At 31.7% G+C, this 25,181-nt stretch overlaps 2 protein-coding genes and 1 long non-coding RNA gene across 3 annotated transcripts; 2 read left to right on the forward strand and 1 right to left on the reverse strand.

Annotated features, from left to right (window-relative positions):
• Positions 1 to 1,798: 1,798 nt before the first annotated feature.
• On the forward strand, positions 1,799 to 7,957 carry LOC145328942 (uncharacterized). Its single transcript, XM_080172905.1, has 10 exons — positions 1,799 to 1,916; positions 2,532 to 2,549; positions 2,763 to 2,870; positions 3,230 to 3,307; positions 3,790 to 3,848; positions 4,633 to 4,730; positions 5,572 to 5,617; positions 5,949 to 6,024; positions 7,358 to 7,451; positions 7,824 to 7,957. The coding sequence occupies exons 1-10, from the start codon at positions 1,853 to 1,855 to the stop codon at positions 7,879 to 7,881; spliced, it is 699 nt and encodes a 232-aa protein (XP_080029031.1). The 5' UTR covers positions 1,799 to 1,852; the 3' UTR covers positions 7,882 to 7,957.
• Positions 7,958 to 12,498: 4,541 nt separating this feature from the next.
• LOC145328943 (uncharacterized) lies at positions 12,499 to 20,075 on the forward strand. Its single transcript, XM_080172906.1, has 13 exons — positions 12,499 to 12,577; positions 12,948 to 12,998; positions 13,896 to 14,003; positions 14,539 to 14,616; positions 14,883 to 15,014; positions 15,307 to 15,384; positions 16,027 to 16,137; positions 16,459 to 16,581; positions 16,989 to 17,168; positions 17,640 to 17,757; positions 19,302 to 19,369; positions 19,629 to 19,671; positions 19,972 to 20,075. Exons 1-13 carry the CDS (start codon positions 12,514 to 12,516, stop codon positions 20,048 to 20,050), a joined length of 1,233 nt encoding a protein of 410 aa, XP_080029032.1. The 5' UTR covers positions 12,499 to 12,513; the 3' UTR covers positions 20,051 to 20,075.
• Positions 20,076 to 21,138: 1,063 nt separating this feature from the next.
• On the reverse strand, positions 21,139 to 24,838 carry LOC145328944 (uncharacterized). The gene is made up of 3 exons (XR_013882739.1): positions 24,766 to 24,838; positions 23,656 to 23,764; positions 21,139 to 21,275 (listed from the first exon to the last, which is right to left on the reverse strand). It is a non-coding gene; the product is annotated as an uncharacterized LOC145328944 (long non-coding RNA).
• Between the last annotated feature and the right edge of the window lie 343 nt (positions 24,839 to 25,181).

Consider the following 25,181-nt stretch of genomic DNA (forward strand, 5'->3'; position numbering starts at 1 on the left):
AAACAAACAATAATTCAATTTAATTAAGTATTGAATTATCTTATTTAACAAAATCAGCCCAATATTCTTTTAGAAAGCCCAGAACTTAAAGTTTTAGTAGTTTGGGGGCAGTTTTACCCCACTAGCCCCTAGATGGCAAGTGCCAAAATTGGGGTTTACTGGTAGATTTAATCATATAATAGATTTTACAAAATTAATTAGGTTGATAACTTAACAACAAGCCTAAACATCCAGAGCAAAATTTTATACTAAATTTCATTGCCTATAAGTGTATGACCCCCCCCCCCCCCTTGGGTCTTATAACTTTACAATTGAAGGTGTTTCACCACACTAGCCCCTAGAAAGATTAGTGTCTATGTATCTCAATTATGTGAATAAATTATAAATAAAAAAATCATCTTGATACTTTAAAGATAGGCTCATAACTTATAATTTTAGTGTTTTGGGGGCTGTTATAAACTGCTAGCCCCAAGAAGGAAAGTGCCAAAATAAAATCTTTAGTGGCTACTTAGCTCAAATATGCAAAAAAAATTACGTTAAAAAAATTAGCTTGATATTTCTAAAAATAAGTTCAGACCTTAGATGTTAGTGCTTTGGAGCTGTTTTACCCTACTAGCCCCTCGAAGGATAGTGCCAAAATTCAATTTCAAATATTTTTACTGGTAGATTTAATCATATAAGAAATCTTACAAAGAGAATCAGGTAAATAACTATAACAACAAACCCAGAAACATCCAGAGCAAAATTTTATACTTAATTTCATTGCCTATAAGTGTATAAACTCCCTCCACCTCCCTCCTTGGCTCTTACTACAATGTCAAACCTTACACATTTCAAAGACTATTTTTAATCAAGCTAAAATTGAATGCACCCAAAATATACAAATATACCTATATAAATTAATTATATAACTCCTAGGTGCTAAGCAATACAATTTTAAAGGTTTGTGTAACAAGTGTCAAGAAAAAACTGCATTTTTAAAACTTGTGTATACTGTAGAGGATAGCTCAAAAATAATTATAGTACAAACGTTATATACCAATATGAAAACTAGAGGCTATAAGCTTCCCATTGGTATGCATAGCATTTTTCTTCCACTTCTAGGTGCTGAGCAATGACATGTTTAAAATGTCTGTATATTTGTTTGCAGGCTTGCCAATGTGAATTTTAGGTTAAAAATAGCTAAAATCTTTTACCCGGATTTTCTACCAAGAAGGAACGCTTTTGATTTCGTTTTTTGCATTTTGCATTAGTCTATATATGTATATATCAGAATCTGTAATAATCTCAGAGAGCCTGTTTCAAAAAACTGCTTTTCCCTTCCGGCGACCAGTGCTAATTACTGTAATTTTTGAAAAATTTCGAAGATTTCAACTCTCTAAAATGGCATTTGCAGATGCTTAAAACTTTTTTGTTTTGTTTTTGAAGCTAAAAGCTTCAAACATAGTGTATTGGATCTATTTGTGGCAGTCTTCAAGCAGCTAGAGTAGTGTTTTTCCTGCAGGCTTCCTTTAATGTAAGGTAAGTTAAAGGTTAGGAAAATAAAGAAAGTTAAAATCAATAACAATATAAAAATTAACAATCTAAACTTAGTAAAACAATTTAATTTTAATATAAAAAAATGATCTGTTTTAGTAATTTATTGTACTAATGATTGAATTGTTATTAATAATTGTTTAAAATGTTAAGTTTAACAAAGCAATTGTTTTAATAACATGACATTTCTTTGAATATAGTATCCTGTTGATAGATAGATAATATCTGTTATAAAAGAAATGTACATTCTGTGAAAATCTTATTTTCAAAACTATTCCACCGATTAAAAGTTAATTGATAAATTTTCAGAGAAATAATGAGAGTTGTAGTAATATGTCAAATATTATTGATGTACTTTTGTGTTTCTAGCTCAAAATATGGTAAGTGGCTTTGAAACCAATTAATATCCGCAGGATTAGAACTATCAGCCATACCGAAAAATCATGTATAGCATTCAAACAATTTTCCACAAATATTAAAATAAGAATGATGAGATTATTACCAATATTGTCATCCCAGGCCTTCGGCCCCGCGTGTCTTACAAAACTGGTTTTAGTTTTATAATTTTTCATTTTAATATCACAGGAAAGCTGTCTATAATACGATGCCATAATTAACTATAACATAATACTTTTAATCCGTCTGTTTGTCTGTTTTAAACGTTTGGAAGAAAATGTAAATCTTTAGGCTCATAATCAAGATAGACGGCTGAGATTTCATGTCAATATTACCTTTTTTTGTGGAGGATAAAAACCACTTTTTGTCCGATTTTTACAATTTGATTTGATGATACATGTTATCTAAATTAATTTTCCAGATTATATACCTACACTCATTATGTTTCTTTCGTGATTTTTTAAAAATATTTCTATGCTTCAAAACTGAGGGATGTTGTCGTCTTTGTTTTTTTTATTACAAATTAGAAAAAGGACTGTGTAATATATAATTAAATAATGCCTTTAAATTTTAAACTTTTTTAATCAAAATTATTTTAGGTGGATACAGGAAAATAGGTAATTGTAATATACTTATAAATATAAGCAAAGAATGATTGAAATTAATTATTGGATATTTTATCAAGATAACAAATATTCTTTTTATTACATTTGATACCTAGTAATATCGTGTTTTAATATTTCAACAATCTGTTTCCCATTTACTGAATTTAAAATACAAACTTAAGATAAGATAAGACAAGATAAGATAATTTAAAATAAAAACTTAAGACAAAGCTACCTGTATGAAAAAATCTGAAACTGGACCTTGCAGAAATTACTCTGTAAGATATTACTTTCATCATCAATCTAAAACCTGTAAACCTTTTTGGTATGGAGGTAAGCACATATTTTAATACAATAAATAAGCAATTACAATTCATAATCATGTAAATCAATAAATATTTTTGAAACAAAGCTTTTCTATAATTAGGGTTGGTCTGTCTGTCCTTTCTTAACTAGTAAATCTCTAATTAATTTATACATGTCCTATCGGTTTCAAACATTTTCAAACAAATTCATTTACAATTTTTATAGACTTGTGCATTTATATTCTGCTTATTCAGTTATTAAACTCTACAAGAGTTGATGTTCGTTTGTCTTAATGTTTTAGAGCTTTGCTTTTAAGGATGTTGTCATTCTTGTTTTAATAAGAAATAAATATAATGTATGTTTAATATAATCTTATTAAAACTCAGGTTGTTATGGCAATAGAAATCAATTTGAAAGTGAAACTGAATGCTTGGATTCATGTCTGAAGTATTTCAAAAAAGAAGGTACCATTTTCTATTCTATATTTTTTTCAGTTTTTACGTACCAAATTTTTAAAAATAACTTGAAATATATAAAAAATCATTACCACAGTTACTAGAAAAATTGGGTATAGTCCCTTTTGTAACAATGCACCTTATGGGGCGATTCTTCATATTTTTTCACAGTAGCTTTTCTCCGATTTCTAGCCCCTGTGGGGGGCTCTAACCCTAACCCAATATAACCTAAAATAACATGTAAAAAGGCATTTTAAAAATACGACGAAATGCCCCTTATGGCCCGATGTTACGAAAGGGACTATTCTCGAAAAATTGTTTATGCTAATTTTCTCATGGTCTAAATAGGAAAAATATTTAATTTTTATACATGAAATGGCCATAATTAAGAACATTTTGACGTAATAAGCGCATTTTACCTAATGCTAACAGACAATTTTATAAAAAAAACACACAAAAAATTACCTTCTTTTTATTAATTCTATTTTCAGATGATGAATGTAAATTTACTGCTGACTGTAAAAAACTTGACAAATGCATTTATGTGGCGGTAAAACACACAAAGAGAGGGAACAACGGGGTGTCAATAGTCTCCAAAGTTGTAGAATTACGTTTTCTTATTTAATATCTTAACAACTTTGGAAATTAAAATAATTTCATTGGTTGGTTTATAAAGTTGAGTGTCCAAATGTTTCAAACAATAATGTAATCTACAGAAAGGGTTATTTTGTGTGTAAACATTGAGGATTTACATCAATTTATATGCTATTGTCTTATCCCTTTAGATACCTGGGTACAACACCAATAATATAATGTTTATGGACATACTTACATTTTTAGGACTTGATTATAGAGTTGCTTCGCTAATAACATTATACTTTGTTGTCCCAGGAATCAACATACCAAAAATCAGATCAATCGGATGATTAGATCACATAAAAATTTGTTGTTAAAAAAGTAAAAAAAATCAACATATTTAAATGGACGTACGGACATTCTTGTAATGATTATAGAGTTGCTACGCTTTCTAAATCGTACCTAACCACTAAAGGAATCACCATGCAAAGTTTGAAATTTATAGGACAATTCTAACATGCCTAAATTAACGAAAAAAGCTATCCGTCTGTGACGTACGGACGGACGTACGGACGGACGGACGGACGGAAGTACGGACCGACCCTAATTATAGAAAAGCTTCGCTTTTAAAAATGAAAAACAAGCCTTTTGGGAATTTGATTAAATATTGAATTGTTTTGAATCTTGTTTCAATGTTGAAATTTCATTTTTCTAATCAATTAAGTGCCCTTACATAACATTATCCTTACTACTACTAGGATGTGTCCTGTTTATGCAATCATGGTAAATGTGTACATGATGGAAATCCCTTTGTTCAATGGAATGAATGCAATGTATTTACTGACTGTTCTTGCAGGTAATGTCATTCTTTAGAAAATTGATATACAAAGCTCAATAGTAATATCTTTTTCAGGGATTCCTGTTTCATATTTTAAAAGTTTTTTTTTGATAACACTGGCAAAATGTTAAGGTTTTTCATTTTTAGTATTGTACATTATTCAAACTTTGCTTTGTTTTAATTAGGCAATATTAAAGTTATCTAAATACTAGATAGATATAAAATCTTGATAAATACAGAGGATTAACTTATAAATGAACAAAACATTTGAATCTCTAATGGTCAATAAATGTATTAGTATAGATATATAATCTGGATAACTATCTGGAGCCCGTGTTAGGAAAAAATTTCGTCCACTAGCTAATTGCTTTCTGTACTTTGTAGCAACTTTGCTGTGTTAATTTCTGACGCATTGGCAGATATTAAAAATCCCAATTGAAAGTCGGCACATGTTTCACAGTATGGTGACATACAGTTATCTAACCCCTGTCACCTCTATTGTTTTACTTTAATTAATCCTTATAATAAAGTAACAGGCAGTTTGTATGTATGTTTGTATGTTTTTACCAAATACTCTCGATAACCGCTGAACCGATCGGGTTCTCCGTAACAGGGTAGCTTCTCATAGATCCCGGAAGGTTTGTAACTATTTTTGGGGAGAGTACCTCCACCCTCCCAAGATAAATCACAAAAAAATCGAAAAAAACTACTATTTTCGATTTTACGTAGAGACTTAAACGCAACTTAGACATATTTAAAAAAAAAACATTGAAAGTGCCTCTCGAGACATCTAGGGGCGAAGCCGCTCGTGGTAAAAAAGGGATAACATATTTTTGTAATATTGGGGTATTTTTTCAAGGAACAACCCTGAAATGTGTTATTGCAGAGATCATAAATGTTTTGAGGTAAAATATTTTTAGTTGATCTAGACATTTAACCTTTCAAATATAACTAAAGTTGATTTTACTTGATCAAAACTATGTAGTAAAAACAGGAATAATTATTTATCGCATCGTATTATAGACAGCTTTCCGCAGTTATTAAAATAAAGAATTATAAGATTAAAACCAGTCTTGTTAGTATGACAGAGAACCGGTTCTGATCCAGCAGAAATTAAACGGTCTCAATGCTATACTGAAAATACAATAAACTAATACACTTCAAGAGCACTCACTTATCCTCTAACTCAAATGCTAGAATTACCGTAGGCAATAGAAACTAAGCGGTTTTTTTCAGTCAAACTGGGAGTGTCGCACGCCAAGAGATTGTAAAAAATTCGACAAGTGTAAAGATATAAACTGCAGATGTGAAAGTAAGTTATATTTTTAGTAGCGAAGCTACTCTATAATTCACAATGTCCGTCCGTCTGTCCGTCCGTCCGTAATTAATGAATTGGGGGAAACGTGATTTTCTCGGCTCCTATAAAAGATAGAGAGCTGAAATTTTTTGACAATATTCCCATCATTAAGGAGCACAATTAACTATAAAACATCAATGGCGGTCGGACTGCTTTTTGCAGGTTTTAGGCTATTTTTTATATTTTCCCCATATCTTTGGTGTTTATGGTCCGATTTTCAAATTTTTTTTAGTTAAAGATATCAAAATTAAATTTCCCGTCATTTGAAGAAAACAACAATGACGGTCAGACTGCCTTTTTGCAGGTTTTTGGCTATTTTTATATTTTCACATTTTTCTCCATATCTTTGGTGTTTATGGTCCGATTTTCGAAATTTTTTCAGTTAAAGATATAAAAATTAAATTTCCTGTCGTTTGAAGAAAACAACAATGACAGTCAGACTGCCTTTTTGCAGGTTTTTGGCTATTTTTATATTTTTCACATTTTTACCCATATCTTTGGTGTTTATGGTTCAATTTTCATAAATTTTTCAGATAAAGATATTAAAATTAAATTTCTGGCGTTTTATGAAAAGAAACAATGGCGGCCAAACTGCCTTTTAGCAGGTTTTTGGCTATTTTTATATGTTGAATATTTCCCCATATCTTTGGCATTTTTGGTCCAATTTTAAAACTTTTTTGCATTCAACAGTTTCAAAATATTTTTTCCTATTGTTATGTGCATCTAGTATGTAATTTACTTTAACCATCTTCATCATACAAAATAAAACAAGGTTTCATGTTTATTTTCTCCAATAAATCTATTATTGATTTTAAATCTACTTCTACGTATTCCCATCCACAATTTTTGTGCTTCGCTACTTATGGATGTTGTCATCCTTGTTTTTAATTCAGAAACTTGAAACTGACCTTTTAGATCATAATTGTATAGTATACAAATGTATACTTCAATATAGAACCTAAACACCTACAGGACTAAACCAAATTCATAACTTTCATGGTAAAATTTAAATTGAATAAAAACAACTTGGTATCTTCATAGATATTCTCAGGGATCTAAAGAGATAAGACAACTGCCGATGAATTAATGTACATCCCCAATGTTAATGCACAAAATTACCCCTTTTGTGGACTACAATCAGTGGTAGGAACGTTTTGACACTTAACTTAATAAACCAACCAATCCAAAATTGAAGTTGTTAAGCCAATTAATAAGAAATTGTTATTATAAAACTTTGTAGACTAATTTAATATCTCTCTCTGAGAAAGTCCTCATTTTCTTAATTTAGGTAACACATGTGAGCCAGTTGAGTGTATAAACACTAGAGATTGCTTTGTCGGAGGCTATGATTGCAACGATAAATACCCCGGATTTACTTGCGAGTAAGATTTTTTTTTATAGATTTAATTTAACATTTACATTGTAGCTAAGCCACTCTTTATTTCCAATTTTTGCATTGATATTTTAGTTCAACTATTTTTCTCAATTGATGTTTAAGATAGTCAAAGTAGATTTATTCTAAGGTCAAAATGAAAAATGAGCAAGACCACCTCCACTCGCCTCTTTGACTGTTCTTTTTATTATGATGGGTTTGTTTGTTCTCTCCTACCCAATTAAATACAGGGCTCCTAGATAACTTGAGTGGCAGGCGCTAGTTATTGATAAGATGTATTAGATGTACTTTTACTGTTCTGTTATCTAAAAAACTAAGAAAAACTTTGCAAACCGAATTGTAAATGATTTTTTTATTTTAGTTGTAGAGAGAATGCATGCTTAGTTACAAGTGTAAAACCATTTATTGGTTGGCCATGAGAGTAATAATACTAAATTATAAAAAACTATCTACTTAAATATATTGTGGTTGTAATAAAGTTTTTAAAATTAGACAGTATCAATTATTTAATCTTCTGCCCTATGTAAAAATGAGCAAAACCAAGTGCAGTTAATATCTAGCGTAACAGGTGTAAGCTGTTGACACGATGGAAGGGACAGTTTCAACTATAAGTTTAAGCAATACTGAACACATAATCTACAAAATTAGGATAGGTCCAATGCAATAATAATTGATTCATACAAAATTAATTCATAATCAACCTAAAAAAGAGTTATTTAAAAGCACATTATTATCAGAAGTAGCGCAGCTATACTTATTATAGGTCTATCTGCTACAATTAACAAAAAAATGTGTCCTCATAAGGTCTGAAGAATATTGTCATGTTAATATTATGTTAGAAATATTTGATGCCACATATCTATAATACAAAGTAGCTTGATGTCTGTCTGTCCGTCTTTCATTCCTTAAGATCTTGGTAACCACTGAACCGATTGGATTCTACTCTTCAGGGAATATACCTACTATTCCTGTGGTTGTTTTAGGCTATGTTCTTGGGGATTAGGACACCCCCACCCCCTTCAAAAACAAAAATCCCCCCCCCCCTCTTTTTTTCTAGATAGGTACCTTTTAAGGTAAGTTTTCTATTTTACTTTTTTGGTGGTTTTGAAACCCCCAAGCCCCCTCCAAAAAAAATTTAAAAAATCACGAATTGAAATTTTTGTGTATATGGGAACAACCTGGATTTAATTTTTACAAATTGAAATTTTTGTGTGTACAGCGAACTACCTGGATTTAATTTTTACTAATTGAAAACAACCTTGGTTTAGTTTTTTACAAATTGAAATTTTGGTGTATACGGCGAACAACCTGGGTTAGATTTTTACAAGTTGAACTTTTTGTGTGTACGGCACACAACCTGTGTTTAATTTTATCACAAAGAATAACTTTTTGAAAATATCTATATAGGAGGGTTGACTTTCCATATTACCTCTAGGTGCGAAGCGGTTAGTATATACTATAGTATTTTAAAGTTTAAAATAATTGTTTTGCCCGATGCATATTCGATGCTAAATTATTCCGTCCGTCTTGTTATCATATAATTAGCCCTTAACTGTCAAGTCCCTTGCCACACCTTTATTGGTTGGGGGGGGGGGGGGGGGGTTATTATCATCTCCGTTCCTTTATTTTTAGTTCCTTTTTTACTTAAAAATTCCAAACAGCTGTAGTTTTCTTATTTTTGAAGCTAGAAGAACAATTTTTGGTAATATCCTCTTACAAATATTTTTTTCAATTAAAAAAATTTTTATACACCACAATGGGTCCCGGGAAGGTTTATAACTATTTTTTTAATATATGGGACACTTCAACGTAACATAAAGAATTATCATAGAGACTTTAACAAACAAAAAAATTTAAAGTGCCACTAGATGCCTCTAGGGGCGTAGCCGCTAGTTGTAAAATAAAGAAAAATATATTATACATAACTTAATACAGGACTGGGAAGTCAAACTTAGTCGCAGGTATATTCAGCTGCGCAGATTACAGAAGACTCAAAGTCAAACATTAAAGTAATTAATTAGATGGGCATGAGCTATATGTAACTGCCAACATCGTGTGGACCCTGATCCAACTTTCAATTAGTTGTTTGAATATTAGCCAATATTATCGTTCAGAAGAACAGAAAGTAATTTACTAACAAATGGAAAGGTCCCTTTGAGGCCAGGTAGTTATCTGGATTATACATAATAAATATATATGTATACTTAAACATATATTAGTCAAACGATTGGCTTACATAAGACTCCCATCTGCAGCTGTTTTAAATCGATCAGATGGGGGGAAAATCAGCCAATCTATGGTGTCCCATAGTGTAGTGGTTAGCGCACTACGCTGTGGTTGGGAGAAACCGAGTTCAAGTCCCCAGATAGACTTTGCACTTGGTTGACAAATGCTGTCGCAATTTGTCAGATTATGATCACGCAACCTTCCCTAAGATGCCCTAGGGTTGTAAGGGGGGAGATTTGTAGGAAGTTAGGATTCTACAAATCAAGCAGCTCTAACCATGCTTTCCCTCATCCATGCTCCTCGTATGAGAGTGCCATTAATTAGGGTGGCTTAATATGGAACACCTGCCAAAACTCTAGGCCAGGGTGATGTAATAATTGAGTAGCTTCCACGAGAATTGCGGGTCAGCTTGTAATGTAACATAGAATACAATCAGCTGTGCGCGAAGCTTACCAATCTAAGATTGGCCAAAGGATTCTCACTTCCCATCTCCATGTGCATCTGAGTCCTAACTTCAGAGAATCATGGCTACAACAACAACAACAACAACAGCCAATCTAAGCGGCAGTCACACCGCCAATGAAAGCCACCTCCAACCACTGCTGCTATAGTTGACTTCAGTAGCCGACCTTATTAAATAAAGTGAATAAAATAGGGAAATGTATGTATTATATAAAGCCACTAGAGAGATAAGAATATTTGTGTGGAACTGGAGGATTATGATCTGCAGAATCAATCATCATGTATTCAAAAGTTGGTAGTTTCCCTGAAAGTTCCAAGCAACCACAGAACCCACTCCTCTTAATTTTGAAATAAATAAAAATTAGGTGGAGGTAGCGTGTGTGGTTTAGAGCAACAGTGGTTATATTTTCAATTAATTAAAAAAATAATAAGGTTCTGTATTCGCTAGACACTCTAAAGAAAAAATCAAATTTTTTTTGATAAAGTCAAATAAAGGTTCTTCTCTAAACTTGAATTGTTTCCCTCTGTGTCTTGTAGCGGACAGTATAAATATATATTGCTACTTGTGTATTATTTTAGCCATCAAGCGTTATAATATAATGAGCTTTTAAAGCATATTGAGGAATTAGTTAAAAATAAAAAGCTTGTACTTGAACTAATTCATTAAGAATTAACATTTGATCTCTTTATTTCTGTGTAATTACTTGGAGTTCGTATTTTGAAAACATTTTATTTTTAGTAAAGTTTCTGATTTACAAGTACAAACATTGTAATTTTTGTTATTAATATGCTTTATATCAAATTTCATTATGTTTATTCTTTTTTTTAACATGAACAATTATGTCTAAAAAGTCAACCTGCGGCATCAGCCTAAATGGTAGCGTGCCTGCTTGTTGTCGGGAAACGTCTGGCCCACACAACGTCATACTTGAGATGTAAAGAATGGTACCACTGCTTTTACGTCTGGCGAGTGACAAATTTTTTTTTGATTGGAGGAAATGTATTGGCCTGTAATTAGGCGTAACTTATTACCATTAAGCTTTAGAACATTCAGACAAAAGTCGTGCAATGAAAGGGTTGGGTGACTTGATATCCATGGGTGATGCCCTAAACTGAAAAGCCGATTACTTCAAGTCAAAAAAGGACTTCGTTTCTCCCCTTATGGAACACTTGTTTGAACAATGCTAGTTGGTAAGAATCAGACAAGATTTCTTACTATTGTTCTGAACTAAAACTCTTCATATTATTATACTTCAAAATATTTTTTTAGTAATGTGTTAAAATCTTAAAAACTAGCGGCTACGCCCCCAGAGGCCTATAGGGACAATTGATGGAATTGAGGATAGGGGAAGTTGACCATTCGCTTTCAATTTTAGTTTTTAAAATTAAAAGTAAGAAAATGGTTTGCTTTTTTGGAGGCGGTGATTCATTTTTGTACCTATAAGAAGCTTCACTGTAAAAGAGACAATAACGGTTAAGCATTTTTTTTCAATTTAAAATCGAATTCGTTTAATACTAAAATGTATCATATCCTGTTAAATTGTTTAAATCCAATTACTTTATAATATAATTTATATCAAAAACATATAAAGTTTATATAAACAAATATATTTAGCCTTATTAATTATATTCTAAATTTACAAAGGTTTCGTGATGTCCAGTAGGATAAAAATACTGTAATAGTTATTTCTTTCATCGTATTATAAACGGCTTTCCGCGGATATAGAAAGTACAATTATAGGATTAAAACTAGTTTTTTTTAGCCCCGCGGTGCCGAAGGCATCTTATGATTGTACATTTCTATATTCGTAGAAAACTGGATATAATACGATGCTAGACATAGTTTTTTCGTATGGATAAGAACCGGTTCCTATCCACCGGGTTCGAATGAATACGAGAAAAGATTTTACGTTTGACAAGTTAAGTAAATAATAATTACAAAAAGTAAAAAAGTGTATGTACATATGTGTACCAGTCTGTAAATGAGTGGTACATGACAAAGCAGTATTAACATGGAAAGCAAAGAGAGCAATTTACTAGGTTTTGGAAATCGATATATTATTACTTGGATGTTGCACCAGATTTTTATGTACTTTAATATAGTGATAATTGCAGCTGACTACCTCAACCACACCATACATCCCATCCCCTCCTAATGGATGAACGAACTGACTAATAGATAAGGTCCATATTAGCAAGCTAAATTGACGACAAATTTTCCCCTGTCAATACATCCACGTATATCCTATAAATATTTATTGTTAGTTAGACTTTGTCAAGTCCTTTGATTGATTAATTGTTCTTCTTGATTTTCTGAATAAGATAACATTACTGATCAGCATAGTCTATTTTCAGATCAAAAAATGAAAGAAATTGTACTTTTTAAAAAACTTTTCATTTTATTATTTTTCATCATATTAATAAATCGTAAGTTTAATTTTCTTAATTTTAGGAATATTTTAGATTTGTGTGGCGTAATTAAGGGTATGACGGATGGTGTAGCTTATAATTAGTGGCTGCGGCTTAGGGTGTATACATTATAGAGTGGCTGATTCTTCTTCCGAACCACCCAGACTTCTTAAATCTGCGCTGTTTGTTGCGGCTGCAGCAATGTTTAAGATGCATAGATGAGTTCGGCCGCAGAATAAATTTCTATGAATCTTTATTAATGAGGGTAGTTTCTGAGACTGAGGTCTTTATTGTGAATGTGATAATGATATTATGCCCCAAAAATATATGTTTTTTTTTTGTATTGTTAACTAGATGTTACTGTGTTAAGTCATATTTTAAATTTTAGAATCTGAATCAAAATTAATGAATGGTCGAGGTAGAGTAAGAAGACCAATGAGTAAGTAATATCAATTTAAACTTAATGTAATTAAAATTGAAATAATTAAAAACATTAGAGCTTAGATACTTTGTTAACAAGTTATAAATTTTCTTTTTGTTGTGTGTATTCTAAACACGGTTTATATATATAAAGATCAATAAAAATAAAATTGATTAATTAAAATGATAATGTATCGGCATGACTGGACTCAAGATCTTTTCGCTCAGTCAACTTGCTGATAGACAATCAACCCAATACTTGCTATCCGATGAGGATATATAGCACAGATAGTTTACAAATCTTTATTTGAAGATGAAAACCGTGCATCTAAAAAAATATAAAATACATTAGAAAAATAACACATATAAATGCAATAGTCAGATCGATTAAGCATAATATGGTCATAGATTGTTTTAAACGCGTACAGAATATTATCTTAAACGTAATACATCAAAATTAACATGTTACATTGGTACGATTGGTCTATTTTATTAAACAAAAACAAAGAAAATAATCTGCTCTTTATTTACCGGAAGCAATTACTTCAGGATTTGGCCTTATATTCAACACACATGTGATAAATCGTTACCTGGTTACGTCTCGTGCAAGCAGGACATACTTATAGCTGGGTTCTAGCATTCAAACACATTTTCCACTACATAAACAATTGTCTAATGCATTCTCTGATAAACAAAAGAAAATGCGCACAACAGAGAACCCGCGTCTCACAATGGATGCTGCACTCTGGGAGGTGTCTTTGACGGAAATGTCGTCGTCACTGATTTTTTGGGTAAGGATTAATGGGGGAATTTTTATTTAGTACATGGGACAAAGACTCAAGGAACTCTTCCTTGCGCCGATACAGATAATATTAATAAAACTAATATACCAATTAAAAACTTTAAAAATGTTCAGGTAAAGCCTCATGTGAATTGAAACCAATGGCTGGGCCATGTAAAGCAGCTTACACAAGATTTTATTTTAATCCAACAACAAATTCGTGCCAACAGTTTACTTATGGTGGTAAATTTTATTTATTTTATAACACGACTGACAACACCTATACAAGAGGAGTTTACATGTTAATCTGTGATAAAAATCGCGTGAAATCACGCAATAATTTGAAAAGAATGAAGTACGAACTTCCTGGTAATCCTCAACGAGTTGGTATTCCATACTAATTAAGTACAATATAAATTCGATTGAATGATTGCTTCGGTGCACCTAGCTGTCAAATTAGCCTGTAGAAAAGTTAGGTTATCCAAGTTTTGATTTTAGGTGAGCTTTATTCGTTGTTAGGTTGCCAAAATGTTTAAGCCCCCCTGCAGGGTTAAGTACAATCCTGTGTAGATCAGAGTTATCTGTCAAAAATTCACTTAAAAAAGAATAAAAAAAGAAAATCTGTGGTATGACACAAAATACTTTATTGAACTATGATATTTAAAGGGCAGGTTATCAGTGCTAAATATGGACAAATGTTTTATGTATTAATATAAAAAATTACAGTTATTTTGTTGTATTAAAATATTTAACAGTTTGATTATTGTTTAAACTGTAGGCTGCAAGGGAAATGCCAACAATTTTATTAAAAAAAGAAAGTGCATGAAAAAATGTTTGCCACACTTTGCACAGAAAGGTATAACTTGAATCTTAATTTCTTGATTTGTGTCATCCTTTAAAAAATTTGACAATCTAATGAAAGCTATCTGCTAAAAATATTTATAGTTTTTAAAAGGGCAGGGGGGGGGGGGGTTATATTTATCTCGGTGCCTAAAAAATCAGTTATAAGGCATAATGAGGTGCATTCATGCAGATTTTCAGCAGCTAATCAGTTAAATTAAGAAAAAAAAGTTGCTACTGAGATCAATAATTTCTAAATTAATAAAATAATCTCATGTTCAGGTGCGAAAATCGATATTTGTATGCTTCCAAAAAAAGCGGGATGGTATTTATCACTCTATCCTATTCCCTTTCCCATTCTGAGATTCTTTTTTGACAAGAAAACTAAATCTTGTAAAGAATTTGAATATAGAGGTTAGTTTGGACTTAAAATATGTTTGAAATTCCATAGGTAATACTAATAACCCAAAAAAATCTTATAAACCCAAAGCCTTAGCTTTTTACAAATGAGATACATTTTAAAAAAAATTAAATTTAAGTCCTTTCACTCCACAAAAATTATCTTTAATAAAAAGTTTTGGATCACTTGCAGAAAAGCTTAGAGTAGTAGTTTTCTTTGTTTGATTTAGTGTAATTGCTTTATTCTTGGAATACAAAACAAATCATTGAGAACCAGTAAACTTTTTTAATATAGTTTTTTTATAAGGTTTTTTTGGAAATTCAAATAATTTTGCAACTATGGAAGATTGTAAAACACATTGTGGACATCATATGGAGGCTGATGGTAACTTTTTCTTACTGTTAAATGTTTGCAACAGATCATACTACTTAAGGGTTGTTTCCTAGCCAACATAATAAGACATCTTAAAACTTGTGTGAATTTATTATTAATAGAATTTTACTATAGAACTATAACACAGCCAAATAATTGAAAGGATCGTAGTATTTAAAATATTGTAATTCCCTTTTTAAAGTTACAAAAGAAAATGAGGAAAAAAAACTGGAGAGGTCATGTTGCCCCTCCCCTCATTGATCGATATTTTTTTAACATGGCATTTTGCAATACTGAGTTTCTTACAATATTTTTAAAAGCGAAGCTTTTCTATAATTAGGGTCGGTCCGACCGTCCGAGATAGATAGCGTTTATGAACAATATTTAAGCAAAGCAACTCTATAATCAAGTCCTAAAATTGTAAGTATGTCCATAAATATTATCCTGTATCAAGCAGTTTTTCAACAAATTTACTTACAATTTTGCTTTGACTCTTATACTTTCATATTCTGATTATTCAGTTCAAACACTATACAAGTGTTAATGTCCGTTTGTCTTACCGTTTTAGTGCTTCGCTTTTATTGATGTTGCAATCCTTGTTTTTAAATTTCTAAGACAAAAACAATACAATTTTTAATATTATAATCTCTACAGAAAAAATTGTGGATTGTGAGCTTCCATCAGATGCAGGAATGTGTAGGGCCAATATACTGATGTATTTCTACGATAAACAAACAGATTCATGTAAACAGTTTAGCTATGGAGGTGAGTAAATAATTAGTTATGATACTAGAACATAAAAATGAGAGCTTTTTCTCAGGGATCCAAAGAGATAAGACAATGGAATAAATTGATGGACATCCACAATGATGATACTCCTTATGTAGATTAAAATTAGTGGTTGAAACGTATGGACACTTAACCTAAAGAACCAACCAATCAAAATTCAATTAAAGTCCCTAAAGTTGTTAAGCCAATAATTAAGAAAATATTTAATTTTTACTTAAGGTCAGGTTTGGTTATGTTATAGGGTAATAAAGGATTTCATTCAAATAATCATTTTTATAAATGATTTATGATATTTAGGTTGCGGTGGTAATTCAAATAAGTTCAATACCATAGAAGAATGTAATAACAAGTGTGGAAGTGGGAAGAATAACACTTCTCAAGATTATGAATATTTTCAAAATATGATGGGTGATTATACAGGTATAAGCAATAATTGACTAATCCTTTTTACTTTACTTTTGATGGTTTTAGGCTGTTTCATTTTTAGATTTAAGTCTTAAGATGGTTTTAGGCTAATTTTCTGCTCTTTCCTACCCTTATAAATACAGAGTCTCTAAATAATAAGGGCGAAGTCGCTTGTTGTAAACAAGAAGGTTTAAAAAAGTTGGAAAATGTATATGGGGCATAGCTTCTGTATATGTAGGTGCAACATAAACTATTACAAAGCTGCTTTTAATTATTTCATATTTTCAAAGCCAAAAAAAGAATTAGAAGATATGCATAATTTTAAAAACTTTTGGTGACCACCAATTCTTAGTCCTAAAATTATAAAAAAAGATGCCTAATTTTCATGTTGAATCAAATGGAAATGCTACAAATATTATTAGATGAAAGCGATGCAACAAAACATTTTTATTGGTTGAATCAAGTAAATAACAGAATAGAAAATACGATGGCCACAATGAACCAAATGCCCAATGGTAATACTGATTTTGGTAGCAATAAAACAGATCTGACAACGATTAATGGCAATAACAATGGTAAAGATGAAGATGTGAAAATAACAGGTATACCTGTGAAATTGTGAAAAACAAATTATTTTGCTATTTTATAACAATCCATATTTAAACAAGTTTTTTTTCGTCCTAAATAATCAGAATTGAGCTACAGTAAGCATAGGAGACAGAAAAGAAAAAAGATGGCAACATCCATAAGAAGCAAAGCACGAAGGAACCCTTGGATGGACTACCAGACAAATTGAGTTATAAAGCAGATCATAGTCATACATTGAAAGAAAATGAAAAAAATCAAAGACAATTGTGAATCCTTCCTATGAAATAAAAGTATTAATGCTTTTGAAGTACGAACGACAATCATAATGAGAAAACAATGTATACACTTTCACTGTTTATTTAAACAGCATTACGGTCTGACGGACGACCGGACAGACAAAAATGAATAATGGAGTAGCTGCAATACTAAAAAGTCAATAATACAATTTAGCTACTAGGGCATTAAACGATCTTATTTTATATTAGGAAATGAATGCAGACCCTTGCTGCCTAACTATTGTGCTGCAATATTTGGCTCCCCAGTTTGTACAAAATTTAAACATGAATTAGTTGTTGGTCATCAAGAAATACCAGTTAATTACAGGTTAATTTTATAACAATTAAGAATTATTATAACTAAAGTCATTCTTTTACTTTAAGAGTATAAGTTTTAGTAAAAGATAAATCACCCCAAATATAAGGAATCCAGAAAAAAGAGAAATAATATGCAATAAATCATTTATCTAAAAATCACCAAACCTTTTCAAAAATAAATTGATTTAAAACTCATTTAAAGTATTCAAGTTGGATAAAAATTGTTTATGTAGACATATATAAAAGAATATCATTTCAAAATTACATTGATTAAATAAAAAAGATTTTTACAATCTGTGACATTCCCTTCGTTCAGTCATATTTTAATTCCTCAGATTATAATGGATCACATTTAAGGTGTGATTGGCAGACTGAATAAAGAAAGGAGGGGCAGGGACAGTTATATTAAGAGCAGAATGCTCTAACACTGTTAAGTACAAGGGTCGCCAGAGGATGAATTAAGGATAATTTTCGACTGGTCCCTTACCTTATTATTGCCCCTATAACTCAAGTCACAGATCCTGGGCAGGGACAGTTTTATTAAGAGCAGAATGCTCTAACATTGTTAGGTACAAGGGTCGCCAGAGGATGAATTAAGGATAATTTTCGACTGGTCCCTTACCTTGGTATTGCCCCTATAACTCAAGTCACAGATCCTGTGGTATTCCCCTAGCCCAGCCATCAATAAAGCCTCTAAAAAAATAGTGTATCACATATAAGATGTGTTTAGCAGACTGAATTAAGATGAGAGGGGCAGGGACAGGTATTCTGATAATAGACAGCTCTGACCCTGTTAGGTCTAAGAGTCGCCAGAGGATCATTATCGACTGGTCCCTTACCTAGGTATTTACCCTGTATAGCATACTTGAGCTGACTAACCGACAGAGTAGAAATGAATTTTATCCAGGGTCAAATTGTAATTTTATCCAGGGTCAAATTGTAATTTTATTCAGGGTCAAATTGTAATTTTATCCAGGGTCAAATTGTAATTTTATCCAGGGTCAAATTTTAAATGAGTTTTAAATTAATATTGTTATACTTTTAATGTAATCTTTGTAAGTAAATGATAAAGACAAATAAAGAATCAAATAAAAAAATAAATAATTTTGCCCTTTGAAGCTTGACCGACAGACAAATTAAATTATATAATAGATGATAACAGGGTATCGTAAAATAATTTTCCCCATTGCGTTACAGCATACTGACAAACGTGCATAGTGAATTATAGAGTAGCTTCGCAACTAAACATTACTTTCCTGAAACATTTTTTATTAATGCGGCGAAATCACATAAAAATTAGGTATACTCATCAACTTAGTTGTATTTGAAAAATATAAACAAGCTAGCTATGTGAAAATATTTCATATTGTAAAGCAACGTTTTTATTTATTTCAAAAATATTTAGGAGATTTGTCTTGCTATACACATTCTTTACTTTCTATAGAAGATATTTCTGTGGATGCATTTAAAGAAAATTTAATGGCGCTTCATGGATATAATGAAAATAAGTATACAATCTGAATATGTATTATTCTAAATTGTATTTTTATTTAGAGCATTTGAAAGTGTAAGTGTGCGATCCGGTTGTACATTTTATGGATTCAAAAATAGTCAAATGCAAGGTAAATATTCCTTTAAATCAGCTTACAGGTTTTTTAAACACCAGCGGGGTTCTGATTTGTATATTCATATCTTAACTTGACTTAACCTGCTTAGAAATACTTAATTAACTTGATATTTTAGTCTTTAGACAATTTGGCATTTGTCCAGTCCGACGTTTGTTACTCCTGCGTTTGTCCGTGACCCCTTTTTTGAAAACTAACATATTTTTTTTTATAAATTGCAAAACATTTTGATAACATATGAATTTATTTTGCTTAGGTCAAAGTTGGAAAATTAAAAATGATAACTTGGATAGTGATGCGTAAGTTTATTAAATGATGATTAACCTTTTTTTTACTATTTTTCAATATTTTGCTTTATAATAACGTTTCTTATTAGTCTGCTTAACTTTGGGGACCCTTGTTAACTATTGGTTGATTCATTAAGTCGAGTGTATAAACGTTTCAACAACTAATTTAAATCTACAGAAGGTGAAATTTTGTGTATTATCATTGGGCATTTAAATCAATTTAGCGGCCAATGTCTTATCCCTTTAGATCCCTGAATAGAACCGTACAAATTTAAGTCCCTCCCCTTACTAAAATATATGATTTAATTTTAGACATATAGATTTGACAGAAGAAGTGTATCAGCCAATGTATAATCATATTGTTCATGTCAAGTGTGATTGCCAATCTTAATTAAAAGCTTAAATTTTAATAAAAAGTTAGTAGTAGCGAAGCTACTTATTTCTGAGGTTTGACCTTACGTTCAAACATCCGTTGAATCATATAGTTGCAGTTGCCTTCTTTGTTATGTCTGGCTTAAGTTGCGCTCTGGAACTTATCATATTTATTTCAATATATCTTACACAAAATTAAGAAAACAAAATTAGGAATAATTATAAATTGTAATTAAACCAACTTAAAACCATCAAAAGACCTAAAATTACCTAAATTCGAGAACACCGTTGGTTTATTAGTTAATTAGAACTTAACTTCAGGCAAAATAATCTTACTGCTTTATGTAATAGTATAATTTCCTTTTTTTTCCTTCTAATATATTGTAAATTGTTAGAATTTTTTGGCTGCGCTTCTTATGGTTATTTTAAAATAAAATGCATAAATTTAATAAAGATGTATAACAAATTTTTACATATATAATAATATTAAAATAGAATATAATTTATTTAATCATTCAACACAAAAATATGTACATACAATAAATTATATCTAGTTTGAATTTAAAGATGTTAAAATATTGATAATCATTTAAACAAAAAATGAAAATATTTTTTTAAATTAATTGTAAATGCAATAGATAATGAATTAAGATAATACATTAACCTTAAAACAGGTTTTTATACTTATAAAATAATTATCGGGTGCACCTCTAGGGCAGAAAAATAGTCTAAAACAATACCAGTGTATGTGTGAAAAAAATGACTCTTCACTCCTAATTATTAATTTACCTTTTCTTTTTAAAACTAAAGAAGGCGAATTAACTTAACCCTTTCACAAATCACGTGCCCCTAGAGGCCTATAGGGGCATAGCCGGTAGATTTATTTGAAGTATTTATTATGAGCATACATGACGCTTTTTACAGTTCCTATAAAAAAGAGGATAGATTTTAAAACTTTTGGCCAACATATTCCAAATGACGTTATATTAGAATAATGGACTATTCATTCGGGACATTTCGGCCAAAAGTTTTCAAATTTGTCCCCTTTTTTATAGGAACTATAAAGAGCTACAGAAAGCAAACCTAATCTAAAAATTATCCATGAACATTATACCGACTATAATATAGATGATTCTTCTTGTAGTTCTGAAAGTTTCTCCTTACCCCTGGTTTTGCCAGCACATAGTTATTACAGGTTAACCCACCCAGCTGTCTGCACGCTGATAGTTTTCCTGCTGGTCGATCTGAAAATAGTAAGAATAAGATGGATATTTAATGATTCAGATGGAACTGGAAGCATATTATTAGTGCCTTTCCCCATGATGGCTATCGAGCATAGGGCGCCCTCCACATATCTTTAAAAACAAATTAATATTAGAGGGGGTGGGGGAGTTTATAAGTCTGACTCCTAATGGGAGGCCCTAACCATGTGTGGCTCATACGTTCTATGCCCTAACCCTGTGTGGGTACTCTGAACCCAATATAACCTAAATTTACCTAATGTTATAATGCACACTCTAAAAATTATCGTCCCCTTTATTTTCTATTTTCCAAAGTAAGGGGAGGAAGTTTTTTGTCGTACCTATACCACTCCATTCTATCGACATATGTAATTTCAATGAATATGTCAATAATGTAAGCATTAAATTCAAGTGGTCAATGCTAATTTATCGACTGCAGGGCTTTGAATGAAGGGGTTCATTGTTGACCCATAAACGATAGAAAAATTCACAATTTTCATTAAAAAAAGTTAAGCATTTATTATTTGGAGGGGGGTGTTGTCCCATATGTGGGAAAGATTCCTCTTGGGTACTTACCCTCCCTCAAAATATCCCTGGACCTGTAAGGTAGCTTCATTGTAAAAAAAGACCATATCGTATTAGTGGCTAGTGAAATTCTTCGCAAAGGACACACATAATCATGATACTATTATAAAATTACTTTATGTTGCGCCCCTAGTATCCATGGACTATATATTCTAAGAAAATTGGAAGTGCTAAAAATAGCCGTATACCATATCTAGACTTACTTGTAGAAAATAAAATAGCCCAATATCATCTGAGGACCTGGAAGAAGCTTCACTGTAAAGGAGAACCATATCGGTTCAGATGTTGGCGAGATCTTTCGCTACAGACCAAAAAATCGTATTACTTTATATGAAAGGACTAGCGGCTTCGCCCCTAGCTCGAAATTCGTAAAAGGACCAAGGAAATCTTCAGCAAAAAAAAGAACCAAGAAAATTTCAGCAAAAAAAATGGTTTTTGTTTTTGAGGGAGTTGGGGGCATAGGCGTCCAAGGGGGGGGGTAATGGGCCATTTGGCACCCCCAAAATTTTTTGAACAATACCCCCCCCAAAAAAAAATTACCCCTACCTTGGGAGGCACCCCCAACGATTTTGGGGGGGGTATTTACCCCCCCCGAACCATTTTGGGGGGGGTAATTACCCCCCCCAAAATAAATGTTCTTTAAAAAAAAATTTTGGGAGGGGGGGGGGGTATTTACCCCCCGCAAATTGAATGTTCTTAAAAAAAAATTTTACTGAAAATTTTTTTTTGGGGGGGGGAGGGAGTAATCATGTTTTATTTGCTTGGGCCTTTATAAGGGCTAAAACCATCCCGGGGATCTATGATGTAATTGTAAAGCACTGAAGATTCCATAAAATAGATACCTAACTAAATTAAATATTTCATTAAATAATAAAAAAGAATTTCTATAGGCGATTTCTTTTGGGAGGATGTCAGGGTGTCTCAAAACTAGTTATAAAACTTACCAGGACCTATAAGACGCTTCACTTTAAAGTATAATCATATTGGTTCATTGGTTAGTGAGTTAATTATTGTATTTTTATGTTCTAAAGAATGAGATACTACTATATATTTGAATAGTAGTGGCGCCCTTAGCATCTAAGAACTCGTGTTTTCTAAAGGGTAAAAAGGGAGGAGAAAAATAGCCTAAAACCACTCAAAGGATTGACCTATAATAGTGTGGAACCATCATGGGATCTATGTGAAGCTTTCCTAAAAAGGAGAACTCAGTATTAAAAGTAATGAAATCTGAAGCTATAGTCAAATAAACCTTACTTACTACTTTATGTTATAGGATAGTACTTATTAACTTAATAGATTAGGTAGGTGCTTTTTTTACATAATTAAATTACCCCCCCCAAAAATTTTACCCCCGGGGTAAATTAGTTTGGGGGGGGGTAATTACCCCCCCCAACAGATTTGGGGGGAGTATTTACCCCCCCCAACAGACTTTAGGGGGGGTAATTACCCCCCCCAATCAAATTTTATCCCCGGGGTAAAAATTTTGGGGGGGGTAAAAAAAAAATTTCGGCGCGCTTCGCGCGCCATTTTACCCCCCCCAAACACGAATTACCCCCCCCCCCCCTAAAATGTTTTACCCCCCCCCAAAAAAAAGCTTGGACGCCCCTGGTTGGGGGTGTTCCATCCCCCAAGAAAATAGCCTAAAACCACCACATGACCAGTAGGTATATTCCCTGAAGAGTAGAATCCGATCGGTTCAGTGGTTACCGAGATCTTAAGGGACGGACAGACAGACGGACAGACAGACGGACGGACAGACATCATTCTACTTTGTATTATAGATAGACAACTTGTGTACCTGGACGATTAAAATATTTTAATCCTGGTTTAAATTTGTTTTGTCCATCTGTGATAGCAATACATTTGAGAAGACACAACACCATACAAATCATCATTGTAATCCTCATCTAAAAATACATTAAATTATATTAAATCACAAAACCTCGATATATAAGAAAAATACATTTCTGACACTCTACAAGTATAAAACTTTTCCTTCCATTTCAGAGCTTTGCTTTTATGGATGTTGTCATCCTTTTTTTTTGAAAGTTTGGTATAAATCCATCTTAGGGTTTCTCCTATTTTAGAACTCGAAATTTGAATTAAGGCGTAATGATATATAAGACTTAATTATAGAGATGTGTTGCTTCTAACATAGTGTCTAATCGTTATACTTATATCAATCAATAATTCAAAGATAGTTATTTCTACATGCGGTAAAGTACACCGTTTGAAATCAAGAGAAAATATAGTTAGGTACAATCATTTCATAATTATACTTCATTGTTACTGAACAAGGAAAACATCCATAAAATCGAGGCTCTGAAACGGTAGGACAAACGAACATTAACACTTGTAAATGTAGAGTGTCGGAACTGAATAATCAGAATATAAATGTAAAAAAGTCGAAACAAAATATTAAGTAAATATGTTGAAAAACTGCTTAATTGCAGGATAATGTTTAAGGACATACTTGCAGTTTTAGGACTTGATTATAGAGAGGTTCCGCTTATCACATTTAACTTTTTAGTTCTAGGAATCAGTATACCAAAACTCCGATAATTGGAATAATTATATCGCATACAAATTTGGCGTTAAAAAAAGTTAAAAATCAACATGATTAAAATGGAAGTACGTACACTCTGGTAACGATTATAATGTTACTATGCATTCTAAATCCTACCTAAACTAATACAGGAAGAACCATGCAAAGTTTTAATCGATAGGACAATTTTAACAAGCTTAAATTAACGAAAACAGTTAAACGTTACGGACGGACTGAAACCAATTATAGAAAGGAACACATCGCTTTAAAAACGTAGGAACTTACGATTAGAGCTATAAAAAGTTTAAATTTGGTTTTAACTTTCAATTTCCTTTGGACCTTCTAATTAATTTTAAAAATTACCTTATGTTGAAGGTTACTCGTTTCAATATAAACTGATAACTGAAGTTAAAAAAGGTAAATCGTAGGGTTAAATCAACTCATAAAATGGGCGTGGCTTCAATTATACTAAATGTACCAATGAAGGGGTGAAATTTGGGTTTCCAAATTATTCCAAGAAGGGGAGTTAAACTTCAAAGTTAGCATATACTAAAAAGTTAATTTTTAAACGCGAAGCTTTTCTATATTAGGGTCGGTCCGGTACATTGTTATAAGCGAAGCATCTCTATAATCAATTCCTAAAAATGTAAGTATGTCCTTAGGTAAACAATATCCTGTATTTAAGCAGTTTTTTAGTAGATTTACTTACAATTTAGTTTCCTTCGACTTTTATACATTTATATTCTGATTATTCAGTTCTGACACTTTACAAGTGTTAA

The sequence above is a fragment of the Acartia tonsa genome, chromosome 9 (genome assembly GCF_053477335.1).
Source record: "Acartia tonsa isolate MP-2025a chromosome 9, ASM5347733v1, whole genome shotgun sequence".
NCBI lineage: Eukaryota > Metazoa > Arthropoda > Copepoda > Calanoida > Acartiidae > Acartia > Acartia tonsa.